Source organism: Fragaria vesca, linkage group LG6, assembly GCF_000184155.1.
Source record: "Fragaria vesca subsp. vesca linkage group LG6, FraVesHawaii_1.0, whole genome shotgun sequence".
NCBI lineage: Eukaryota > Viridiplantae > Streptophyta > Magnoliopsida > Rosales > Rosaceae > Fragaria > Fragaria vesca.
The window spans coordinates 29,866,065-29,888,597 of NC_020496.1; the positions used below are offsets into that span (position 1 = coordinate 29,866,065).

At 37.8% G+C, this 22,533-nt stretch overlaps 5 protein-coding genes across 5 annotated transcripts in view; 1 reads left to right on the top strand and 4 right to left on the bottom strand.

Moving 5' to 3' along the window:
- Window positions 1-1,587: 1,587 nt before the first annotated feature.
- Window positions 1,588-3,700, bottom strand: LOC101308399 (cytochrome P450 71D11-like). Its single transcript, XM_004304060.1, has 2 exons — window positions 2,779-3,700; window positions 1,588-2,578 (listed from the first exon to the last, which is right to left on the bottom strand). Exons 1-2 carry the CDS (start codon window positions 3,679-3,681, stop codon window positions 1,931-1,933), a joined length of 1,551 nt encoding a protein of 516 aa, XP_004304108.1. The 5' UTR covers window positions 3,682-3,700; the 3' UTR covers window positions 1,588-1,930.
- A 7,342-nt stretch (window positions 3,701-11,042) lies between these two features.
- LOC101308695 lies at window positions 11,043-13,607 on the bottom strand. The gene is made up of 2 exons (XM_004304061.1): window positions 13,206-13,607; window positions 11,043-12,123 (listed from the first exon to the last, which is right to left on the bottom strand). The coding sequence occupies exons 1-2, from the start codon at window positions 13,552-13,554 to the stop codon at window positions 11,432-11,434; spliced, it is 1,041 nt and encodes a 346-aa protein (XP_004304109.1). The 5' UTR covers window positions 13,555-13,607; the 3' UTR covers window positions 11,043-11,431.
- A 410-nt stretch (window positions 13,608-14,017) lies between these two features.
- Window positions 14,018-15,307, bottom strand: LOC101300174 (putative pentatricopeptide repeat-containing protein At1g03510-like). Its single transcript, XM_004305952.1, has one exon. The coding sequence runs from the start codon at window positions 15,305-15,307 to the stop codon at window positions 14,018-14,020; it is 1,290 nt and encodes a 429-aa protein (XP_004306000.1).
- A 278-nt stretch (window positions 15,308-15,585) lies between these two features.
- On the bottom strand, window positions 15,586-16,962 carry LOC101300473 (F-box/FBD/LRR-repeat protein At1g16930-like). The gene has a single exon (XM_004305953.1). It carries the CDS (start codon window positions 16,960-16,962, stop codon window positions 15,586-15,588), a length of 1,377 nt encoding a protein of 458 aa, XP_004306001.1.
- A 1,519-nt stretch (window positions 16,963-18,481) lies between these two features.
- Window positions 18,482-22,533, top strand: part of LOC101300753 (probable cyclic nucleotide-gated ion channel 20, chloroplastic-like) — a 6,529-nt gene continuing 2,477 nt past the window's right edge. The window contains exons 1-8 of the mRNA XM_004305954.1: window positions 18,482-18,781; window positions 19,437-19,628; window positions 19,976-20,074; window positions 20,262-20,399; window positions 20,624-20,869; window positions 20,957-21,205; window positions 21,647-21,792; window positions 22,334-22,411. Of these exons, the coding sequence (XP_004306002.1) occupies window positions 18,482-18,781; window positions 19,437-19,628; window positions 19,976-20,074; window positions 20,262-20,399; window positions 20,624-20,869; window positions 20,957-21,205; window positions 21,647-21,792; window positions 22,334-22,411 (1,448 nt within the window). The remainder of the gene's footprint in view (window positions 18,782-19,436; window positions 19,629-19,975; window positions 20,075-20,261; window positions 20,400-20,623; window positions 20,870-20,956; window positions 21,206-21,646; window positions 21,793-22,333; window positions 22,412-22,533) is intronic.

Below are 22,533 nucleotides of genomic sequence, written 5' to 3' on the forward strand. Positions count from 1 at the left end.
TCAAATGAGGTTGGATTGGTGAAACTGCAAGCATGCTTTCTCTTATATAATCAGATTATGATAGCTTCTTACGTCAGGCATGATCCCATCTGGTTTCATACTATTCATACTCTCAACATGTGGTTGCTGTTCTAGCAGGGGGTGGTGGTGGGATAGATGTTTTGAAGAAATGTGGTTGCTGTTCTAACAAGGGGTGGTGGAGTAGATGTTTCGAAGAAATGTGGTTGCTGTGTTCTAACAAGGGGTGGTGGGGTAGATGTTTTGAAAAAATGAACGCTATCAACCTCAATTTTTCATATACTAATTCTTATGATGCATATGCTATATCTCAACCTCAATGTGTCTTGGCAAAATAATGAGTGTTGTTCTTTAGGCTTTTATTGAGTTCGTTCGATTCAGTTGCCCAATTTTGCTTTTTAAGTTTGTATGATTACCAGAGGTTTGGCTCTTATCCTAGATAATATCTGGGTATTCTGCCCTTGTTGAGTATGAATGCATTTGAAACTCTGGTGTTAAATGCTTTGTTTAGTTCATCTTTCCTTTACAGTTTTTTTTTTTGATAGAATTGGTAAGTTTTTGAATCCTCTTATTATATATTGGGAAAATGTTCATCTTTCCTTCACTATTTACTCAAGATGTTTATCAAATCAGTTCATACAAGGGTCGACAGCTTTATAAAGCTTAAACAAAAGTAAAAGAGATTAAGAAAGGAGAGAAACAACCAAGAGAATGAGAGAATATGTTGTCTATATCATTGAGGTGAGAACTCTCTCTTATACAGAGATGAGATTATGATGTAAATTATAATAACAACTTTATATAGCTAATTACAAAATTACCCATTAAATAAATTATTTACAACACTTCTTTCCATTTTAACACATTACACATGCTCATCGTGTTTTATCAGATTATGATAGCTTCTTACTTTAGGCATGATCCCGTCTGGTTTCCTTGTTGATCGGCGTTTTCTACAAATCCATTTTAACACATTTCATGCTAAACACACTCTTATCCTTAGCCAAAATTTCTTCAAAACATCTACCTCACCACCCCATGCTAGAATAGCAACCACATGTTGAGAGTAGGTATAGCATACCCATCAGCATAGCAGACAGTCTATTATAACAGGGTGATATCAACCTCAATTTTACATATACTAATTCTTATGATTCATATGCTATATCTCAACCTCAATGTGTCTTGGCAGCAATGATAATAATGAGCGTTGTTCGCTTTTACTGAGCTCGTTAAGTAAAGTTCGATTCAGTTGCCCAATTTTACTTTTGAAATTTATAGGATTACCGGATGTTTGGCTCTTATCCTAGTTAATTTCTGGGTTTTCCACCCTTGTTGCATATAAATGCATTTGAAACCCTGCTTTGGTGTTAAATGCTCTGTTTAGTTCATCTTTCCTTTCCTTATTTTTTTTGATAGAATGTTCATCTTTCATTTACTATGGCAAGTTTTCGAATCCTCTTATTATGTTCATCTTTCCTTCACTATTACTCAAGATGTTTATCAAATCTGTTCATACAAGGGTTGACAGCTTCATAAACCTTAACCAGTCCCCAAGTCCAAATTTTTCTGCAATCAACACCACTTTTTTTTTGTAAATATAAATCCACAAATTCTGTTGTAGTAACAAAAGATAAAGAACAAAATTTGAAGATAGCAAACATGTGTAGCTGTTATTTAACATCACTGACTTTTTCAGACTCTACCAGCTACCGAAAGAGGCTATGAGTATAAATATCGGAAGTTTCTGTAGAGGCGAAATCTTGGGAAAGTGTTTGAATTTTATTGAGCAACTAGGCTTTAGATACTTCTCAAACTTCTGATAACACAAGTACAACATAAACAAACTAACTAACAAAGTACAGTTGCAATTACAAGGGAAAAAAGAAAACGTACACTTCAAAGTACTTGATTAACTTATTTCTGTTTTTGAACTTGCATCAGTCAGAGGACGGTGATATGGAGTGGGAATCGAAAGCAGATCTTGTTTTCGTTGGACAACAGCGGCAAACTCCTCAGTCATCTCCAGGTCTTCATTATTCATTCCATTGGGGAGACTCCAATCAAAATGATATAACAACATTGCTAGTGGGAGCTCAACATTAGCCAGACCATATAATATGCCAGGGCACATTCTCCTTCCAGCACCAAATGGGATGTAATCAAAGTTTGTTCCTTGGTATTCACCAGAGCTATCAATGAATCTCTCTGGATTAAAGGTCTCCGGCTCACTCCAGTAATTGGGATCTCTCCCGATCGCCCAAGCATTCACGATTACCTTTGTTTTGACAGGTATTTCATACCCATCAATCTCACACCTCTCTCCACATTCTCTTGGAAGTAGCAGGGGAGCAGGAGGGTGTAACCTCAGTGCTTCTTGAATGACCAACTTTAAATATTTCATCTCTCTGATGCTTGTTTCGTTTACTTGCTGTGTCCTGTTGAACACTTCCCTCACCTCATCCTGTGCCTTTTTCATGATTCTCGGATTTTTGATCATTTCTGACATTGTCCAATCTACAGTCGTAGCTGATGTCTCACTCCCAGCGGTAAAAATATCCTGAAAATTAATGATTAATTTGTTAATTCATAAACAAACTAACAGCCAGCTCAAATTGATAACAGTTGTAATTTGTAAATAAAGGAAGGAAACAGGTTAACACAAACTCAGTTAAAGAAAAAAAAAATAAGTCTCTAACTCTTTATAGTCAACATAGTCTCTTCCTTAGAGGATAGTCAGACGTGTGTGTCTATACTTACCAATATCACTGCTTTGATGTTGTCAGTAGTCAAAGAAAGCTCACTGCCACCGCAAGTCTCATGAAATTTTAGGAGAACATCTACCAGATCTTGAGCCTCATCACTTTTCGCTGTTGTTGTAGCTTGTATATGTTCTTTGATGATGTTTTCCAATATTCTATCAGCTTGCTTCTGCAGCCTCTGAAGTTTAGGATGCACTCCACTTATCCTATGAAGTAATTTGAAAGAAGGAAATACATCTGCCACATTGAAGCCCGACACTGCTTTGATAATATCCTTCACTGCATATATGAATTCTTCTTGATCCTTGCACTGAATACCAAAGGCTGCTTGAGAAGTTATGCTATATGTGGCAGATAAAACTTTCTGAGTAAGATTAATTGGTAATCCTGCTCTTGAACCAATCCATTTGATGAGATTCAGTACCTCTTTTTCCCTAATAGGCCGGTAAGATTGAACCCGCTTTGCACTTAAGAGCTCCTGCGTGCAAATTTTTCGTAATTCTCTCCAGTAATCACCATATGGAGCAAATGCAATATCTTTAGAATCATAATATAAGATCCTTGTAACTAAGACTTGGGGTCTTGATGCAAAGATAATATCATGTGTTTTCATCACCTCTTTGGCAAGCTCAGCTGACGAAACAACTATGGTGGAAACTTCTCCGAGCCTCAGGTGCATAACAGGTCCATATTTCTTGGCCAAGTCTCTGAGTCCACGATGGGGTAGAGTGCCAATGAGCTGGTGTATGTTTCCAATAATTGGTAGCTTCCATGGCCCTGGTGGTAGGTTTGAAGCAGAGGAGTTGTTGTTGTGGCCTCTCTTCCCTATTTTCAGTAGCAGAATCACAGTAAGTAGCAAGAAAGTAAACAGGACTTGGAAGGAAGGGCATTGAAGATCCATGATCAAATGAGGTTAGATTGGTAAAACTGCAAGCATGCTTTCTCTTATATAATCAGATTATGATAGCTTCTTACGTCAGGCATGATCCCATCTGGTTTCCTAATTTCCTTGTTGATTGGCGTTTTCTACAAATTAAAAATATCTAGGAAGTCAATGGTCAATAGAATCATCATCAACAAGCCCTCAAATTTTGAACGGGTGATATCAACCTCAATTTTACATATAATAATTCTTATGATTCATATGTTATATCTCAACCTCAATGTGTCTTGGCAGCAATGATAATAATGAGCATTGTTCGCTTTTACTGAGTTCGTTAAGTAAAGTTCGATTCAGTTGCCCAATTTTGCTTTTGAAGTTTGTAGGATTACCAGAGGTTTGGTGTTTATCCTAGTTAATTTCTAGGTTTTCTGCCCTTCTTGCATATGAATGCATTTGAAACCCTGTTCTGGTGCTAAATGCTTTGTTTAGTTCATCTTTCCTTTATGAATTAATTACAAAAGACCCCCGAACTATGAGGTCACTTTCATTTTGATACCTAACTACTAAAATCTTGCGTTTACATACCCGAAATTCTCCCCGTTAGACAAGGTAATACCTCCATCAGTTACCCAGTCAATTTGGGGCATTTTCTGCTGACGTGGCTTGCCTAAGACCCACAGCTGTCAGTTTCTAGGTGGAATTGAGAGATATTTTGGTCTAACTCTATTTTACTCTGCCTAAAAGACAGTAAAAGGCAGAAACAAGGTTTAAAATATCGGTATCGGTGTATCTATCGGTCCTTTGAAAAAGGGAGATATCGGATATATCGGGAAAATATGGGAAAAAATATTACGATTTTGAAAAGAAATTTTTTTTTTTCTGAAATATTTAATTTATTAGATTTACATATAAATATTACAAACATCAACTTCATCTACATCGAAAATGAGAATCTAGGTTGTTGATAAGACGCACGCTGGTTCACAAAAGTACAATAATCAGACCAAAACATATGACTCATATAGTACGAATTGTAGTGTTGAATATGATAATCATATATGTCTTTGGAGCAGCCGACTGTTTCCCCTATAAGTGGATAGTAAGGATGAATCCAACTGGATGATTGATCACTGACTTTCGCGCATTGATTATAGCCATAAACATTATAGCCATATAGATTGTTGCCTTCTTGGGATTCATTTGAGGTTCTAGTCCCACTACCTAAACTGATAGACTCAAAACTTAGCGCAACTGAAATAACATCTTGATCATCATTTGGACCTCTAGTCCTCCTCTCATACATGGTATCCTCTTGCGCTCCATACCTAGTACTTCTATAGCCATGATCATGGGAGGCATGATCGTAATTTTCTTCATATGAAAAATTGTTCATTCCACCAACTGTAGAAGATTGTTCATATACAAACCCGGTATTTCCACCACCTTTTCCGCTTCCACCGTCTTCATCATCATCTTCTCGAGACCACCACTCTTCATTGGGATACACCTCAAGGGAATTACTTATCTTCTAGAAATCACTTAAGACCCTTACTCTTCATTGGGATATACCTCGAGAGAATTACTTTTATCTTAGATATCACTCCAGACCATTCTGGAAATCACTCAAGACCCTTACTCTTCATTGGGATATACCTCGAGAGAAGTACTTCTATCCTAGATATCACTCCAGACCCACACTCTTCATTGAGATATACCTTGAGGGAATTACTTCTATTCTAGATATACTTTGAGGGAATTTCTCTTCCGGAAATCACTCAAGAGTCAAGACCCTCACTCTTCATTGGGATATACCTCGAGGGAATTATTTTTATCCTAGATATCACTCGAGACCCACACTCTTCATTGAGATATACCTTGAGAGAATTACTTCTCTTCCGGATATTATTTCAATTTTTTTTACAGATATTTTTTTAATATATCGGTGATATATCGGAAATATCATAACTATCGAAAATATTTGACGGTATCAGAGAAATATCAGGAAAATATCTTAGATACGGTGGAAGATAAGATATTGAGCCCTATAGATATATTGGTCTTTCGAAAAAAGGAGATATCAGAGGATATATCGGATATATCGTAGAGATTTTGATCCTTGAGCAAAATTACGCAACTGAAACGATTTGTGATTTCCATTGCCGATTACCCCCCAGATCCACAACATGAAACGACGCTGGATTACACAACTCTAGGTCTGAGTGGGTACTCCGATTTGTGATTTCCATGGCTTCGCGCAACCAGAATAGGCCTCCGCGTAGCCCCTCTACTGTAAGCCCTAACTTCTTTTGCTCTGAAATTACGTTTTTGGTGATGAAGTAGACGAAGCCCTAATTTGGGGTTGTAAGAAATTGGGGGGAATGAGAGGAAGTGAAGGATGATAGTGATTGTGTGTTTGATTTTACTTGGGTGGTTATGGGTTTTGTTATATGGGCACAAATCAGTGTAGAAAATGAGGAAATGGGTTTTTCATCTTGGGTTGTGGGGTTTGTTTGTTTGGTCACGTTTGTGATTGTAATTCGTTGCTTTCAAAGCTGAGAAAGACAGTGGTTTTCCATTTGTTTGTGTTGGGATTGATGGGTTGCATTGACACAGTGACATCCTGAGCTACACTAAATCGTCTGTGTTAATGTTAATTTTGGTTTTGAAGAAGAAGATTGGCGTTCACGAAGTTCGCTGGACAAGAAGAGGAAGTTTACAGGAAAAGCAAACGCCAGAGAAGCATGGGGCAACCACGACTGCCATTTAAGTAAAATAGAGTAAATTATAGTTAAACCAAAATATCCCTCATATCCACTTAGAAACTGACAGCTGTGGGTCCCAAGTGATCCACATCAGCAGAAAACACCTTAAATTGACGGGGTACTTGTCTAACGGGATGAACTTCAGGTATGTAAACATAAAATTTTAGTAGTTAGATACCAAAATGAAAGTGACCCCATAGTTCGGGGGTCTTTTGTAATTAATCTTTCCTTTATTATTATTATTTTTTTCCTCTTATTATGTTCATTTTTCCTTCACTATTACTCCATGTTTATCAAATCTGTTCATACAAGGGTCAACAGCTTCATAAACCTTAACCAGTCTCAAAGTCCAAAAATTTTCTTAGGTATCATACTCATTGTTTAGCAAATGTGATCAATGATGTACATTGATTACAAGCAAGGAAATCTCTAAAAACATGGAAGTTCTTCAACATGGGAAACCTCTTACACATTCATCCTACTCTGCATTTCTTTCATAGTTACATTTCCATGATTCCTTTCATAATTGAGCTCTGTATCAAGATAGAATCAAATGACCTGCAATCGACACAAAGTCTTAGTAACAAAAGATAAGAGAAAATAAATTGAAGATAGCAAACATGTAGTGCTGTTATTTAACTCCACTCTCTATAAAACTAGAGATGAAGCTGATAGCCAACATACATTTTATGAGTTTTTCAGACTCTACCAGCTACTAAAAGAGGCTATGAGTATAGTAAAACTCAATTCAAAATCACAAAAAGCAAACCAAAACACACTCACAACTTCACAATCAACATCAATGTTCAAAAAGATGCCTCAGTCACAAAAAGTTTCTGTCAATGGAACATAGCTTCCACGAGTACTCCCTGCAAAACAGGGTCTAAAGGTCCTAGAGGGGGGTGAATAGGCCCTTTTTGAATTTTCGTTGACTTCTGTATCCGAGGATAGCAATGATTTGTGCTATCCTAGATTTACAGGATACGAGTTTGCAGAAAGTAAATTGCAGCAAATAAAGAAACAACACAAAGATGTTTTTTACTCGCAGAAACCCTGAATGCAGGGAGAAAAACTGCGTGTCTCTAACTCTTGAGAGACAAAACTTTCCACTAAGTTGAAGTAACTTCTTACAAGAATAATAGTTCTAGTGATACACTACCACAGTGTTATCCTTCTTAGTCCCAAACTAGTCTAGACCTATTCCCTCTCTTGTTTCTAAGCTCTTACAACATGGAACACTTTTAGAAGCCTTGTTCGTGAATTCAGCTAACCACTAGCTGATTCAACCTTGAACGCTTCTTGGGTTGGTTGCACTACACATCCCTCATGGTATACAACATGATATGAGTTGATGAAAGAAGTTTTGAGTTCAAGCTCTAAGGTTTACAGTCACGAAAGTCATGAAGAAGATTTAGAGCAGCATGAACAATGCAAGCTAAAACTAGACTCAATAAAGAAAACGCAATAAGACAGTTTTCAACAACCATTGAGCAAAGCCAAAGCTATAAATATATATAGGCAGACAAGGCATCAAAGATGATGCAAGCTGACCTCAACATGTTTCAGAAAAGTTTGGACATAAATGTTTGGCTCCCATACTGAAAGTGATGTGTCCAAACACAGAGATGACACAAGCAATCTCAATAAGACAAAGAACCCTTTCCTAAAACATGAACGATTCAAAACAGGGAGCAAAGAGGTTTCAAACCCTCTTACTCAGTCCATTAGTGGACCTTGACACAGCCGATAGCGACTGGTCTTTGAATCACACAGGGACAGCTCTGCATAGGATAACGTATCATGAAATCCTAGCTCGAGCCTTGAGCAGCAAACCATTTGGTCACGGGTTGGCATAACAAAAGATCTCAACCCTTAGACTGGTTTGAGCGCCAAAGCACTTCCCACAAACTCAGTTGTCCATTTGAATTTGAAAGACTTATTAAACTAATATAACAGACTTTGAAACTTAGGACAGCAGAAGACTCAGTACTAGGATAGTAAACGAAGCTGCTAACCTCTGTGAAAAACAGTGATATGCATATGCATGTTTTACCTGAAACCATAAGGGATATTAGTGCCACCTGTTTTTTATCAGATAACATCATCTCAAGGTGTTTTGCAAGATAAAAGGATTGCCAACTATCCTTATACCTTCAAGGTCTCGCTTCCACTACACCTCAATCAAGTTGGATTGTAACCATCACGTGTACATATACTAATTCTTATGTTCATATGCTATATCTCAACCTCATTGTGTCTTGGCAGCAGTGATGATAATGAGTGTTGTTCATTAGGCTTTTATTGAGTTCGTTCGATTCAGTTGCCCAATTTTGCTTTTGAAGTTTGTAGGATTACCAAAGGTTTGGCTCTTACCCTAGTTAATATCTGGGTATTCTGCCCTTGTTGCATATGAATGCAATTGAAACCCTGTTTTGGTGTTAAATGCTTTGTTTAGTTCATCTTTCCTTTACTTTTTTTCTCTTTGATAGTATGTTCATCTTTCATTTACTATGGCAAGTTTTTGAATCCTCTTATTATGTTCATCTTTCCTTCACTTTACTCAAGATGTTTATCAAATCTGTTCATACAAGGGTCGACAGTTCTTTGGCATCACAATCATTGTTAAAAATCTAATGTGATTCAATGATGTACATTGATTACGAGGAAGGGAATCTCTAAAAACATTTAAGTTCTTCAACATGGGAAACCTTACACATTGATCCTACTCTGCATTACTTTCATAGTTACATTTCCTCTGATTCCTTTCACAATTGAGCTCTGTATCAAGACAGAATCAAATGACCTGCAATCAACACAAAGTTAGTAACAAAAGATAAAGAAAATAAATTTGAAGATAGCAAACATGTAGTGCTGTTATTTAACTCCACTCTCTATAAAACTAGAGATGAAGCTGATAGACAACACACATTATATGAGTTTTTCAGACTCTACCAGCTACTGAAAGAGCCTCCGAGTATAGTAAAACTCAATTCAAAATCACAAAAAGCAAACCAAAACAGTCACAACTTCACAATCAACATCAATGTTAAAAAAAATGCCTCAGTCACAAGAAGTTTCAGTCAATGGAACATAGCTTCCACCAGTAGGTTCTCCCTGCAAAACAGGGTCTCGCTTCCACTACACCTCAATCAAGTTGGATTGTAACCATCACAGGCATCATAACACAAACCCAAAAACCAAAAACATCAATACATAAAAACATTGAAACAAAACCTCAGCAAAATCCAGTAAAGTCATATGAAATATAGCTTCACCAAGGGGTTCTCCCTTTTCAGGGTCTCGGCTACACTACACCTCGAACAATCGGATTGAATCATCACCGGTCTCATATTTGAATCATAACCAAAACCAAAAACTAGCAAAGATTAAAACTTTTTCAAGAAAAAAAATTAGGCTCAGAGTATAAGACAGCTCTCTCTATCACGAATTTTCTGAAGCAGAACTGGCATAAAGCTGTAAAATCAATCATCACAGCCAAAAACTTCCAATCTAAAACATTGAAACTTTTTCAGCAACAAAATCAGCAGAAAGAATGGCTCATATCAAGAAATTCAACCATGGATTATCGTATTATGCTTCATAGATTGCTCTCAGAAGCGCGGATAATTTGTAATCATAGCCACAGATTCACAATAACAAATAGAACAAAAGTAAATTTAGCGGACGTTTTTAGAGGCAAAATCAACGAAGAGATAAACCCCCACGTGTAGACACCGCAAATCGATGTGTGCCTCCATGACTAACTTTGATTTCATGGATTTGATCGAAAGCAAGCTAAAGGTGTGTCGAGGCACCAAGATTTGGAATTGAAAATTGAGAGATGTAGCCGTCGATTTGACACAGGCAGAGCTGTAGGGAAGAGCGAAGCTAAGCTGCAACACTTGACGGCGCCGTTTTAGCACGAGCATTGGGGCTTTCTTCTTCAGTGAGAACTCTCAGAGAAGCCCGGGGTGCATCGTGCGTGCTATTTCAGCCATATTGAAACAAAAGCAAAAGCAAGAAGAAAAATTTACAGAGGATTTGCAGCGAACTAAGAACCTAGAAGAGAAGAGGCTGGGGGATTTGGAGGAGGAGAAGATTGTGATGTTGAAGGAGTGAAGGGGTTTGTTTATATAGGGAATCGAAAGCCCAAACACAAACCCTAGGGCTTTTCTTTCTCCTTACTTACCGCTTCTACGTCGTCGTTTCCTTGGTTTCTCGCCACGTCATTTTCCATCCTTTTTCCTAGCAATTTTCTTTATTTACAATTTTTACCGAAAATTACTAAAATTTTATCATTACCGTATTCATGGTGGCTGATCAGCTCAGTGGTAAAAAAACTCAACTTTGTAATTGTGTTAGCTATGGTAAGAGATCCTCAATTCGACTTAGTAACTTCACAGTTCGAATCGACCGAAATTATACTCGATGCGGTACTGAACTTAAGGCATTGGCTCCATATCTAAAAAGTGATAAGATCGAAAGTCTAAAACATTTTTTTGCGAAGTGTTGTTGAAAAACAAACATGTTTTGTAAAGTGACATGGTCGAGTTTGCTATAGTCGCAGAGTCAAAAATTAGCTCAAATAGAACATAAGGTAGCAAATTGGTACCACAATGAAACCTAATAAGGCGGCAATTTGGCAATTATGCGGAAAATAGATAAGAATTTAAGCTTATTACATGGAATGATCCCACCTCCCCTAATCTTCTGTGAGTTCACTCATGCTCTTCTCAATCTTCCACATCTCTTGTCATGAACTACCAGGCAAAATACATCTTCGCTTGAATATCTTTCAGACTTTCACTAATAAAAAATTTCAAACACATTTTCAATCTACTAAAACACATCTACGTACAATTTCAAGTAAGCAGTACACTTTTGAGACCAAAACAGGAATAGCAAGACTCGGCCATATTACTGGAATTTGAGAGATGACTCTAAGCAGCTATAAGTGCCGGATCCTTCTGTCACCAAAATTGAAGCATCTCATAGAACAGATAAGGTCACACTATCTTCCATGTCAAATGTCGGTACCCAGCCCAGTTAGCAGCAAGCCGAATTCCAATAGATAAGGCTGCGCCCAACAAGGGCAATGGAAGCTTTCTGTTGGTGACTACAAGATCCTCCTTTCTTTCAGGAAGCTTCTTTGAATAAATAAAGATGGCCAATGCCAGAAACAATGGTAGAACCAAAACTCTAATCCATGGTTCTCCTACAGCAGCCAACACAGCTGCAGCTGGCAATGCAGATGTAACATCGTCCCTCCTTTTAACAAATCGTGAGTAACCATACAACCCCACTAGAATCGTGTAGAAGAAAGGCTCTGAGATGTAATCAAACACAACTGCATAGCCTACCACACCAGATAACGTGAGCAGAATAGGTTGACAGTTTACAGAGTTTGGAACGACAGCTTCTGCAATAGCAAGAACAGCTGAAGCCAGCATGATAACTGTAGTCAACTCTGGAATTGGAGCGTACGCCACTATCTCAGAGTAGTAAGCGCGAACAGCATAGAAGATTGTTTCTACGAATCTGATCATGTAGGTGATGGGATCGCCTACAAAATGAAAGATGACGGCCAAGCTAAGCTTCAAGAGGTATCCCACAAATTGGACAATAGCTAGTGCACCCTTTCTCCAGTTAGATAATTCTAACAAGACAGCTCTCCATGCATAGATGAGAAAGGCCGATGCTGCACATCAATAACATAAAATCGTTAAGGCAGCCACATATGTTATGTATTGTTTACCAGCAATTCAAGAAAGAATTTTTATCCCACTAAGGATTTAAAAGTTATACCAGGTTAGTGTGTGTTTTATGATAACATTACTGAGTTCATATAACAGGAACTACAATGATCAACCAGCAATACCAAGAAACAACTGTCCTTGCGTTCACTAGGGCGTTAAGAATAGTACCTTAATGTTTTTTATGATACCACTACCCAGAGTTCATATAGCAGGAACTAGAATGATCGGTTTACACTGACTCAAGAAACCAGCACTTTCTTGACTGTACTAATGACTAAATTTCTTCAACAACAAGAATCAGCAAAACTTTTTATCAGCAAGAAAACACATTTTGAAAGAATATCCTCAAGAATGAAGAAGTAAGAGACACATATACTGGACTTGTCCAAATCTACCCCCTCTACAGTCTACACAATTCATCCACATAAAAATAGGAAACCACACGTCTCACAGTCTCACTGCAACTCGGCCAATATCACATGTGTTAGACTTAGCATACGAGAACGAGTCATTGATGTTAATGCAACAGCATGCATAGTTGCAGAACCTTCTTCAAACAGAAGTACTATTACTACACACCATCCCTCTCATGAAAACATGCAGCCAAGATCTTGTGTCTGTCTTCTCAAGTAATACTTTAGTGATGTAGTGATGTAGTGATGCCTAAAGAATAAAAAATAAAAAAACCAACCAAACTGTATCTGTACTTGTATGAAAACAAGAAATCCAGCTTCTTAATCATAATGCCAATAATATTGTTTCCCATAATCATCCAATGGATATTATCACAAGTAAAACCCCAAAATTCCCATCTTCTTAAGCTAGTAAAAATATGGAGAATCATACAAACCTAAGCTCAAATACTACACTCACCTACTTAACTACCTCTCTTAAGTAAATGTTAGTGTCCCAATTCAATACAATCTCAAAGACTCAACCTTTCATTTTGCTCACTTTTCCAAACATCACCCATTTCTCACAAAACACAACAAAAGAGAAAGACAAAGAGAGTGAAGCATTTTACCCAGAAACCAAGGCCACCTGACAGGAGGGTCAGGAGCTTCTTTGTTCAAGTACCTAAACCGCTCCGGCATAGTACTCTCTCCTCTACTTTCCTCCTCAGCTTCATCACCGCCATCCTCCTTTGCACTCACACGAGCCCTCAACTTCCTCTCAAACACAAACCCAACTCCTTTCCCTGGAAACCCACCAAGATTATGGGTTTGGTTTGTCTTCCAAGATTGGATTTTGGTTGCAGACCGAAAGGGAATGGCTTGGTTTTGAAGCCGGGCGGTGACAGGAGAGAAGGAAGTGAATTTGGTTCTGAGAATGGAGGGGTTTGGAGAGGAGAGGATGGGAATGGTGGTCGCCATGGTCTGGGATTAGAGAGGTTTAGGCTTCGCTGCCATTATCAGTTTCAGAGATTAGAGATGGAAGTAGCAGAAATTGGTTTTAAAGGTTTTGAAGATGGACCGGCCCGCTTGCGTTGGCCCATTCCGCCTAGCCCGTTTAGGCCCAGCCCGACTAACTTTTTAACTGTTGACTCGAGTCAGATATGAAATTTTAATGTGCAATCGATTTTATTTGCTCAAGATCAATCATGAAATAATGCAGCAAAGATGAAGATAAAACGGAAGTGAAATTTACACAGTGTAACAGGTATGGAATTGCAAATCATTGCCTTTAATTTTGCAAATCACAATTTTGAGAGTGCAAATCTCATATAACAGTTTGAGGTTGATCTGTTAGGCAAAGTCTAATATCTTCAATCATATACTTCTTTGGGTACTATTTAACGCCAAAAACTGCAGCAAAGTTTTGCATCCATCCATAGTATCACTCTTGAACCATCCAACTACTTCCAACCGTTGCCTTAACACCTTTGTGCCTCATTTCCCTTCTCATTCTATGAGCTTCATCGTGCCGTCCTAAGCTAACATAAATCGTCGACAACAACAAATAATGGGAAGGATTATCAGGCTCAAGTTCAGACAGAGCTCTCCCTGCTATCTCCGCAAGCTCCAGGTTTCCGTAAGTTCTACACCCCGAAAGAAGAGCACCCCAAGCTCTAGCAGTAACCTTCACTGGCATTTTCCTTATGACCTCGTACGCCTCGCGTAACCTCCCTGCTCTGCTCAACACATCCACTAAACAAGAATAGTGATCACTGTTGGCTCGCAAGCCATATCTACGCATACAATCAAAATAACTCAGTGCTTCATCAGCTAATCCTTCGGCATGGCTACACGCTTTCAACACCGCAAGAAAAGTAATCTCATCAGGCACAACATTCGCCCACTCCATTTCTCTAAAAACATCAAACGCAGCTCTCGCCTCTCCATGAACCGCATACACTGATATCAAACTGCTCCACGCAACCACATCTTTTTCCTTCAACCCCCAGAACACACTATGCGCATTTTCGACACAACCACAGCGCCCGTAGGCCTCTACTAATCCACTACTCAGCTGCGAACGCGAGTCAATCCCATTCCTTACATCATAGCCATGAATTTCTTTAACAAACCTAAAAGCTGCTACACCAACACAAGCACGTAACAGAGCAAGCAATGTGATCAAATCCGGCTTCCACCCTCTTTCGCACATCTTCCTATACACCTCCACAGCTCGAAACGACCCATCGTCCATCGCAGACATTCCGGCCATAATAGTGTTATAAGTCCCCACATCAGGCTCAATATCCATAGCCTCAAACAACCTCAAAGCCTCAGCAACGTCAGCATTGCGTGTATACACCGAAATCATGGCGTTCCAGACAACAACATTTCTGTGAGGAATTTCATCGAACAAGTGACGTGCGGTCCAAACCGAGACGCATTTGCCGTACATGTCGACTAGAGCGGAAGCCACATAAGGGTTTGGGAGGAATGACGACTTGGTGACGTGGGCGTGGACGGCGGCGCCGAGTTGGGGGCGGCGGAGGGAGGAGCAGGACTTGAGGATGAGGGAGAAGACGTGGGCGTCGAGAGGGAGAGCAAGGGAGGCTTGTATGTGGTGGAAGAGAGTGAGGGCTTTGTCATGGCTGCCTTGGTTGACGTGGGAAGTCAATTGCTTGGTGAAAGAGAGCAAGCGTTGGAAATGTGATAGGGTGTTGTAGGAGCCCATGCTCTATGGAGCAGAATTTTTTTTTGGTTTAACTATTGAGCAGAATTCGAGTGACCAAAATGGCATAATCTCATTTCGATTTTCTACAAGAGGTATTAACAGTTTATCGATAGCTACTAAGAGTATATAGTATTGTTACACGACGTATAAATACACGATATTATGTAGATGGTTAAGATATATAACTTAAATATTGATATATAGTGATCTGAACATGTAAATACTTTTGTAAATGCTTTCGTCGTCGTAGATTACTATTTAATATAGAATCTGAATCTCTAAGCAGATGTTGTTTCATAATGGATAGAAACTTGAGAGACTGGTGCCATCCAATGCAACGAGTCCATCAAGGCAGAATCTGTTGCTGCAGTTGTAGAATCACTTATTTCTACCTCAAGATACTTGAGACTAGGTAACGGTGGGGGGTAGTTGTTCCTGATCCATTCAGGAAAAGTACATAGCTGAGGTAAGGTAACATGTAGAATTAGTTTCCTAGAGGTATTGAAATTTTCAAGACAATTTCTCAGACATTTGAAATCCCATGGGATAGCAGACTCCACAGGTCTATACCGGAGGTCGATTCTAGCCTCTGATAAATTAGGAAGGTCCAGTAAAAAGAAGGGCTTGATGCATCCTGAATCGGAAAATACGAAACGTTTCAGGTTCTGGCTAGAGATTTTGATTTGTTCGAATTCCCAGTAATCCCAGAGGCATTGATGCAAAGCCAGACTCTCTAGGAGGGGAAAACTCAAATTGAAGCCTTTACACCATGCGTCTGTCAAGAATATGGCACGAAACTCTATGCTTCTAACTCTTTGACATGTGAAAATGTCGAAGGTGTGAAACATATACCGGCTACAAAAGTTTCCATAAAACTTCAAAGATTCAAGATTCCCAGCTTCAACTTTAATACCCTGCACGTAGCAATTCACAACTTCCAAGGATTTGAGGCTCGAACTCAAAATCTTAAGATCCGAGAGGCCGGTGCATGAAGTTATCAACACTCTCTCTAGAGAAGGGCATCCAGATATTAACTGCATCAATGACAAGGAACTCCTGAATTGCACTAGTTCTAGGGACATGGTTTTCAAAGAAGGAAGACTTACGGCGTCAATGCTGTCCTTCACGGTCACACTCTCCAACTTAAGGGTGGTCAAGGATTTCGCATTATTGAGAATTGTTTGTGGTAAGTAGAAGGGTCTGTGAGATCTCGTCCCGGGGTTTTTTTCTCTTATAAAGGATATTTCTAGCTCTTTCACATTTCTCTCCGCAGCTAAACTCAACCACTGGTTTACGCTAGTAAGACTTCCATAGTACCTCATGTGAAGCCTGAACTTGTCTATGTTGGACTTATCTTTTCGACGGCGCTTCAAACACCTTCTTATGAAGTTGATGAACTTTCTTCGTTGAAGCTTATCACCAGGCTTTCCATCCTCGTCTTCGTCGAAATCTAACACAGGAACCGAAGACCATAAGTGTCCCCATTCCTTTGAAAGAAGGCCGGCGCGGACGGCACGTTTGGTGGAAATGAGAGAGAGGATTTGGTCGATGACATTACTAGGTAACTCGGCTGTGTATGTTCCGTTGTTGTCTGGTTGTCTATGATCATCTTTGATTTTTCGGTTTCTGCTCACGTTTTTCCTTTTCCTAGCCATTCTTAAGCAAAGCATACAAAAGAATAGAACTTGAGGTAGACCGAGGACGCCTGGCAGCTTTTATAAGCACAATTCTTTCCCAGTCCTTTCTTAAATTCTATTCCCAGTCGATAATGGTAGGGAAGCCAATCCTTTCCTAGTCGGATAAGGTATCCTTAGTGAATTTTACGGGTCATTTGCAAGATTGAGTGCAACTCCTTAAACGTGTAGGATTTTATTTAAATTTCTTACACAGCAGGCTGCAATATGTAACTTCATTTAATAATAAAATTTGAAAATGTAAGAGTGAAATACTTACTAAAAGCACCAACACACAAAATTATAAATAGAATTGGAAGGCGTACCCGGAAATAAATGGCAAGTTGATTCGGTTTCCTTGTCACAACATGAATCATAAAGGACATACTGTAACTTTGAACTATAACGTGTTTGTGTCATTGCATGTGTTATTTGTTATAACACAATCAGGGATCAAAACACAGATACGGTATAGTCTCTAGATTACACAATATTCCTTGGTATGATTCGAGTGCCTATGCGATGAATCAGAGAATTTGATCACATCTTTCTCATAAAACAAAAAAACAGTAAATGTGATCACATGAAGATATTTTTTGAATACTTTCGTTAAAAAGTATTGTTTTGCAAGGTTTTAACAGCAAAATTAACATTCATATTATAGTGTAAAACTGTATTTAAAAATGCGAGCAACAAAGTGATAATATTGAAAACTCAGTCAACCAAGTGTGAAAATCTGAAACACAGTCAAAGAAGTTGGAAGCTTCCAGCCTCACTACGAAAGTACGAACGAACAGAACTGAAGTGACATCAGCTTTCAGTTTCGAGTTTACTCTCACCACAGCCTGGGATAAACCATAATAAGATAATAAGAAACATGAAGATTTTCCTTTCCTTCCATAAACATGAAGAATCTCGATTACCCAAAACCATGCCAACGTCTCATTTATTTCTCATGGAAACCGTGTCATATTATTTCCTGTTTCGAAATGCCAGCTTTATTAGGGGGATTGAACACAAGAAAAATCCATGACTTCACTCCTTCTCTTATCTTTATCCTCCTCATCATCAAAACCCACCACAACTTCCCCTTCTCCCATCTCTGTCCTGGGTTAATGGTCTGCTGACTGATAAAGGTTTCAGCTTTCATGAGGTTTGTTTCTATGTACTAAGTTACACATTTTTTCTGCATATTGATTTCTCTGTAATGTAATCACTATTGTATAATGCTCGAATTGGGTTTTTCGAATTGGCTTAAGGGATTATAATGATTTGGAAGTTGTTATTTGATACCTACTGTTACCACTTACTACCAAGTATTAGGAGATGCATTTTCAATTGTCATGATATACTCTTCTATATAACTAAATGGTTTATGCAAAAGATTCATTGTATTCCACATTATGAAAGTTAGATCCATATGCAGTGTTGTACTATTATCTCATGGGTTTTATTTAATCTGTTTATATTTCCCTCTTCTTTTAGGCTTCCTTGAAGAAATATGGGTAAAACAAGAAATGATGAAGTACCGATGCTACATTCACAATCACCATCCAGTTCCAAGAATGCATTTATCTCGAGCCCTGTCAATTCCATGGAATCCAAGGGAACAGTAATTGATGGTGTAGACCATACAGGATCCTTAAATATTGATAGCAAAAGCCCTTTCACACCTGCATGTGTTCCATTCCAGCAGTTTACAAATTGCAATGATTCTCATTGCACATTTTGCAAACCACTTCACAATTTGAGATCAGCTCAACGGAGAAACTACGTAGCTTCAAGTTTGTTTGATCACAAGGTCTTTTTCATTCTTATAACTGAATGAATGATTTTGTCTCGTCGTGTGTGCTTATTATATCTAAATTTCATATGAAAACCATGAGGATATTATGTCCCTTTATAATTTTTTTTTTTTCTGTTGCTTTTGTATGTAAACCATCATAATGTGTAGTTATTCTTTTTCTGTTTCTTTTGAAATAGAAGAGGATCACCCTTAGTTAAAGGAGGTAGTGAAATTGTTTGTTGTCTGTGTTGTTGTGTTTGTACGGTAAGTGGTGATGCTGCTTAGCCTAGCCTTTTTCCCAAGCAGGTCAACTAATTTTTCTTGCTGTTCTTATGTTTATTATTGATGTATAGCCGATAAAACTTCATGAACTGAACTGACTAATTGTTGAATGATTGTTGCTATGTGTAAGGAGCAGATTCAGTTGACCATTGACTTGAGCATCATGTAGTTGCTCAAACCTTTGCCTTTGTTTTTTTTTTGACCAACTTCCCTCTCTTTCTAATTTTTTCGTAAATTTAGTTTCTTTGCTCAAACTTTTTCCTTTGCTTTTGTCTGTACATTGGCCATTGTAAATGCTTTTAGTTTCTTACTATATTGTGAAGCCAATGATTCCTCCAAAACTAAAATAAATTGAAACTAATATAGAGTTTGGGATAATTCTCTGCAGCTCCATAATATTTTGTATGATGATGCTAAAGGATGGTTTAAAAGAACTTGTTCTTTTCTGCATCCATATATTCTCGGAGTTGTGAACCCTGATGCTAAAGCTGTACGAAGATGGAACAAGTTCTTTGTCATATCTTGCATGGTGGCAGTTTTTGTAGATCCGTTATTTTTCTTCTTGTTATCTGCACAACAGGTTTAGTCGTTAAATGTTTTTTTCTTTCATAAAGCACATATATTAAAGTTTCAAATTATGAACTGTAGGGTTTGTCATTGCATTTTTTCCAACTTTTTTATTGGGTTCTCTAGTCATAAAAATAATTAATTGTGGTACAATGTTCTTCTTACAACAAAAAGCTTACTCTAGGCAGATGTTTTCGTTTATGTCTTGAAGTCACTTTGATGTATGTGTTTGCATTAAATTTGATTATATTTCTAGAGGCTGCATTCTTGGACGCAGACACCAGCAGTTCGAAAATTGTTTCAATATGTAAATTTGTTTCCCCCTTTAAATTTTAGTGTATCTACATTCTTAAAATGCAGGATGAGAAGTGCATATCTGTTGACTGGGTTTTTGTCATACTATTAGTGTTTTTCCGAACTCTAACAGACTTCATATACCTATTGCACATGCTTCTCCAGGTAACAGCATTTCACCTTCTGTTTAGAAATGTCATTCTGAATTTGTGTTATCCATTTGGTGTCTTAAACTAAATGTTGCTTTGATTTTTTTGTCTGTTTGAGCCTTTCTAAGTTTTTATTGTAATAGAAATTATATGGTACCATTTAAGTCCCGGCTAAAGTATTCAAATTTCCTAATTCATGGCAGTTTAGGTTGGCTTACGTAGCTCCTGGGTCCAGAGTGGTTGGTACAGGAGAGATAGTGGACAAACCATATAAAATCGCTCTCAACTATCTTCATGGAAAATTTTTAGTCGACTTAATTGTTGTTTTACCGCTTCCTCAAGTAAACACTCTCTCTCTCTCATGTCCACTTTGAATTGGTTTGATATGCTTGGTGTGTAATTGTTTAAATCTGATCATGCATCCAACTTTATAATCCTAAGATCACATAACTATCCTGTTTTTATTAAATGTTTGTCCTTATTTTTTTCTACAGACACCCACCATATGATGGGTTTTAGCTTTTCTATTTATTTACTCTTGTCTTTTGTTTAAATTCTTGTTCAGATGATAATGTTGTCAATTGTTCCTTTGCGATCATTTCAAGCAAATGAAACAAAGAATCTTCTCCGTCTGGCAGTTTTTTTTCAATACTTTCCCAGGTTGTATAGGGTTCTGCCCCTGCTTGCTGGTCAATCACCAAATGGCTTCTTCGTATTTGAGTCAGCTTGGACAAATTTTGTTATAAACACTCTCACTTTCTTGTTGGTTGGCCATGTAATTGGGTCATGCTGGTACCTCCTCGGCTTACAGGTGTGTGGAGATTTCATTCTCCAACCTAATGATGCATATTCCTTTATTTTTTTTTTTATAGAACATTTGTACTCTTTCTTGTTTCAGAGGGTTAACCAATGTCTTCGAGACGCCTGCCACAACACTAATTCGCAGTCATGCGTGAGTTTAATAGATTGTTGGCATGCTCAGTCTCTTCCAGAGGAGGAGTTAAATAAATGGAGAAAAAATGAGAAGGCTACCGATTGTTTTAACGCTGAAGGAGATTTCTCTTATGGAATCTATACTCCAGTTGTCCATCTCACTACGGGAGATATCATGACTAAATATTTATACTCACTTTTTTGGGGGTTTCAGGTACTTTAACATTATATCTTTTATTTGTTTATAAAAAAAATATGTTTAGTTGTTTGTAGAAATAAAAAGAATAATATGAATCCATGGTGTCTCTTGATAGAAAAGGGTAAATTATGTTAACGTTCAAGGCTGCTATCTATTCTCAAAATGAATAAATGAAGTGTATAAATGAAATTAAATGGAAACCTTATATCTATAAAGGTAAAATTCGCCTCAATATGTTTTTTTTTCTTGTTATTGATGATGATGAGGTAATGATGTTAATTGGCTCTAGCTCTACTACTCACTCACTGTCTCTCTCCTTCCCCCTGTTGGGAGTAGTAATTTTCAAATTTTGTTTTTAGTTACTCTATAGATGACTTGGTAATTTATTATGATTCCAAAAATAATTTAAAGTGTTAAACCTTTATGCTGACATATTATCTCCTGTGATTTATGAAGCAAATCAGCACTTTGGCAGGAAATCAAACTCCAAGCTATTTCAATGGAGAAATTATCTTTACCATGGTAATTATTGGACTGGGACTCATCTTGTTTGCTCTTTTGATTGGAAATATGCAGAATTTTCTTCAGTCTCTTGGACGAAGGTACTCTACTTATCTTTATCAGATCTGCTTCTTAACTCTTGTTACCTACTAAAGGCTGCCTGCAAGGGGTATATTCTGACCACATTTTTATTGTTTGATCTTTATTACCACTTTCTTTCTTCTAGAGTTTTTTTTTTTATTTATTTGAGAAAGAGATCATAAGAATCTATAGTATCTTATTATTTCAGTGCCTTTTCACCAACATGTAGTATGCCACAGTTCTTTGTTAGGGACTCGGTAAGATAATTACCAATAAGAAATTTCACTGGTGTATTTGAAAATGAGTAATTGCACATTGCAATAGCGCTGTTGAGAAAAATTTCCCGACACTAGCACCCCATATGTGTCTGTTTCACTTGTTTGCAACTATATGTGAGTTATTGTCAAAATATCTAACTGAATATTAATGCAATCTGTGTTACTTCTGGAAATATCATGCATTTTTGAAATTTCAGAGATTGTTATATATAGTTTCCTCTCCCATAAGGGTTTTTTTATGCATCTTAGCCTTTCTCATTCTTTTGAGTCTTTGTCTATTTAGGAGGTTTGATATGTTATTACGGAGTCGTGATGTTGAGCAGTGGATGCGTTATAGGAACTTGCCAGAAGAGCTTAGAAGGTATTGATAATCGAATCACCACTTGGTGTAAGTTTTTCCTTGTGAGATCACATTTATGCTTCAAATTTTTTTTTTTTTTTTTTGGTCGTTATATATTATATATACACACACAATCAGAAATA

Coding starts and splice junctions, on each gene's coding strand:
- LOC101300473 (XM_004305953.1), bottom strand. CDS start 16,962: ATGGCTAGGAAAAGGAAAAACGTGAGCAGAAACCGAAAAATCAAAGAT.
- LOC101308399 (XM_004304060.1), bottom strand. CDS start 3,681: ATGGATCTTCAATGCCCTTCCTTCCAAGTCCTGTTTACTTTCTTGCTA. Junction 2,579..2,778: donor ACATCAAAGCAGTGATATTG/GTAAGTATAGAC, acceptor ATTAATTTTCAG/GATATTTTTACCGCTGGGAG.
- LOC101300174 (XM_004305952.1), bottom strand. CDS start 15,307: ATGGGCTCCTACAACACCCTATCACATTTCCAACGCTTGCTCTCTTTC.
- LOC101308695 (XM_004304061.1), bottom strand. CDS start 13,554: ATGGCGACCACCATTCCCATCCTCTCCTCTCCAAACCCCTCCATTCTC. Junction 12,124..13,205: donor CAGGTGGCCTTGGTTTCTGG/GTAAAATGCTTC, acceptor ATTGATGTGCAG/CATCGGCCTTTCTCATCTAT.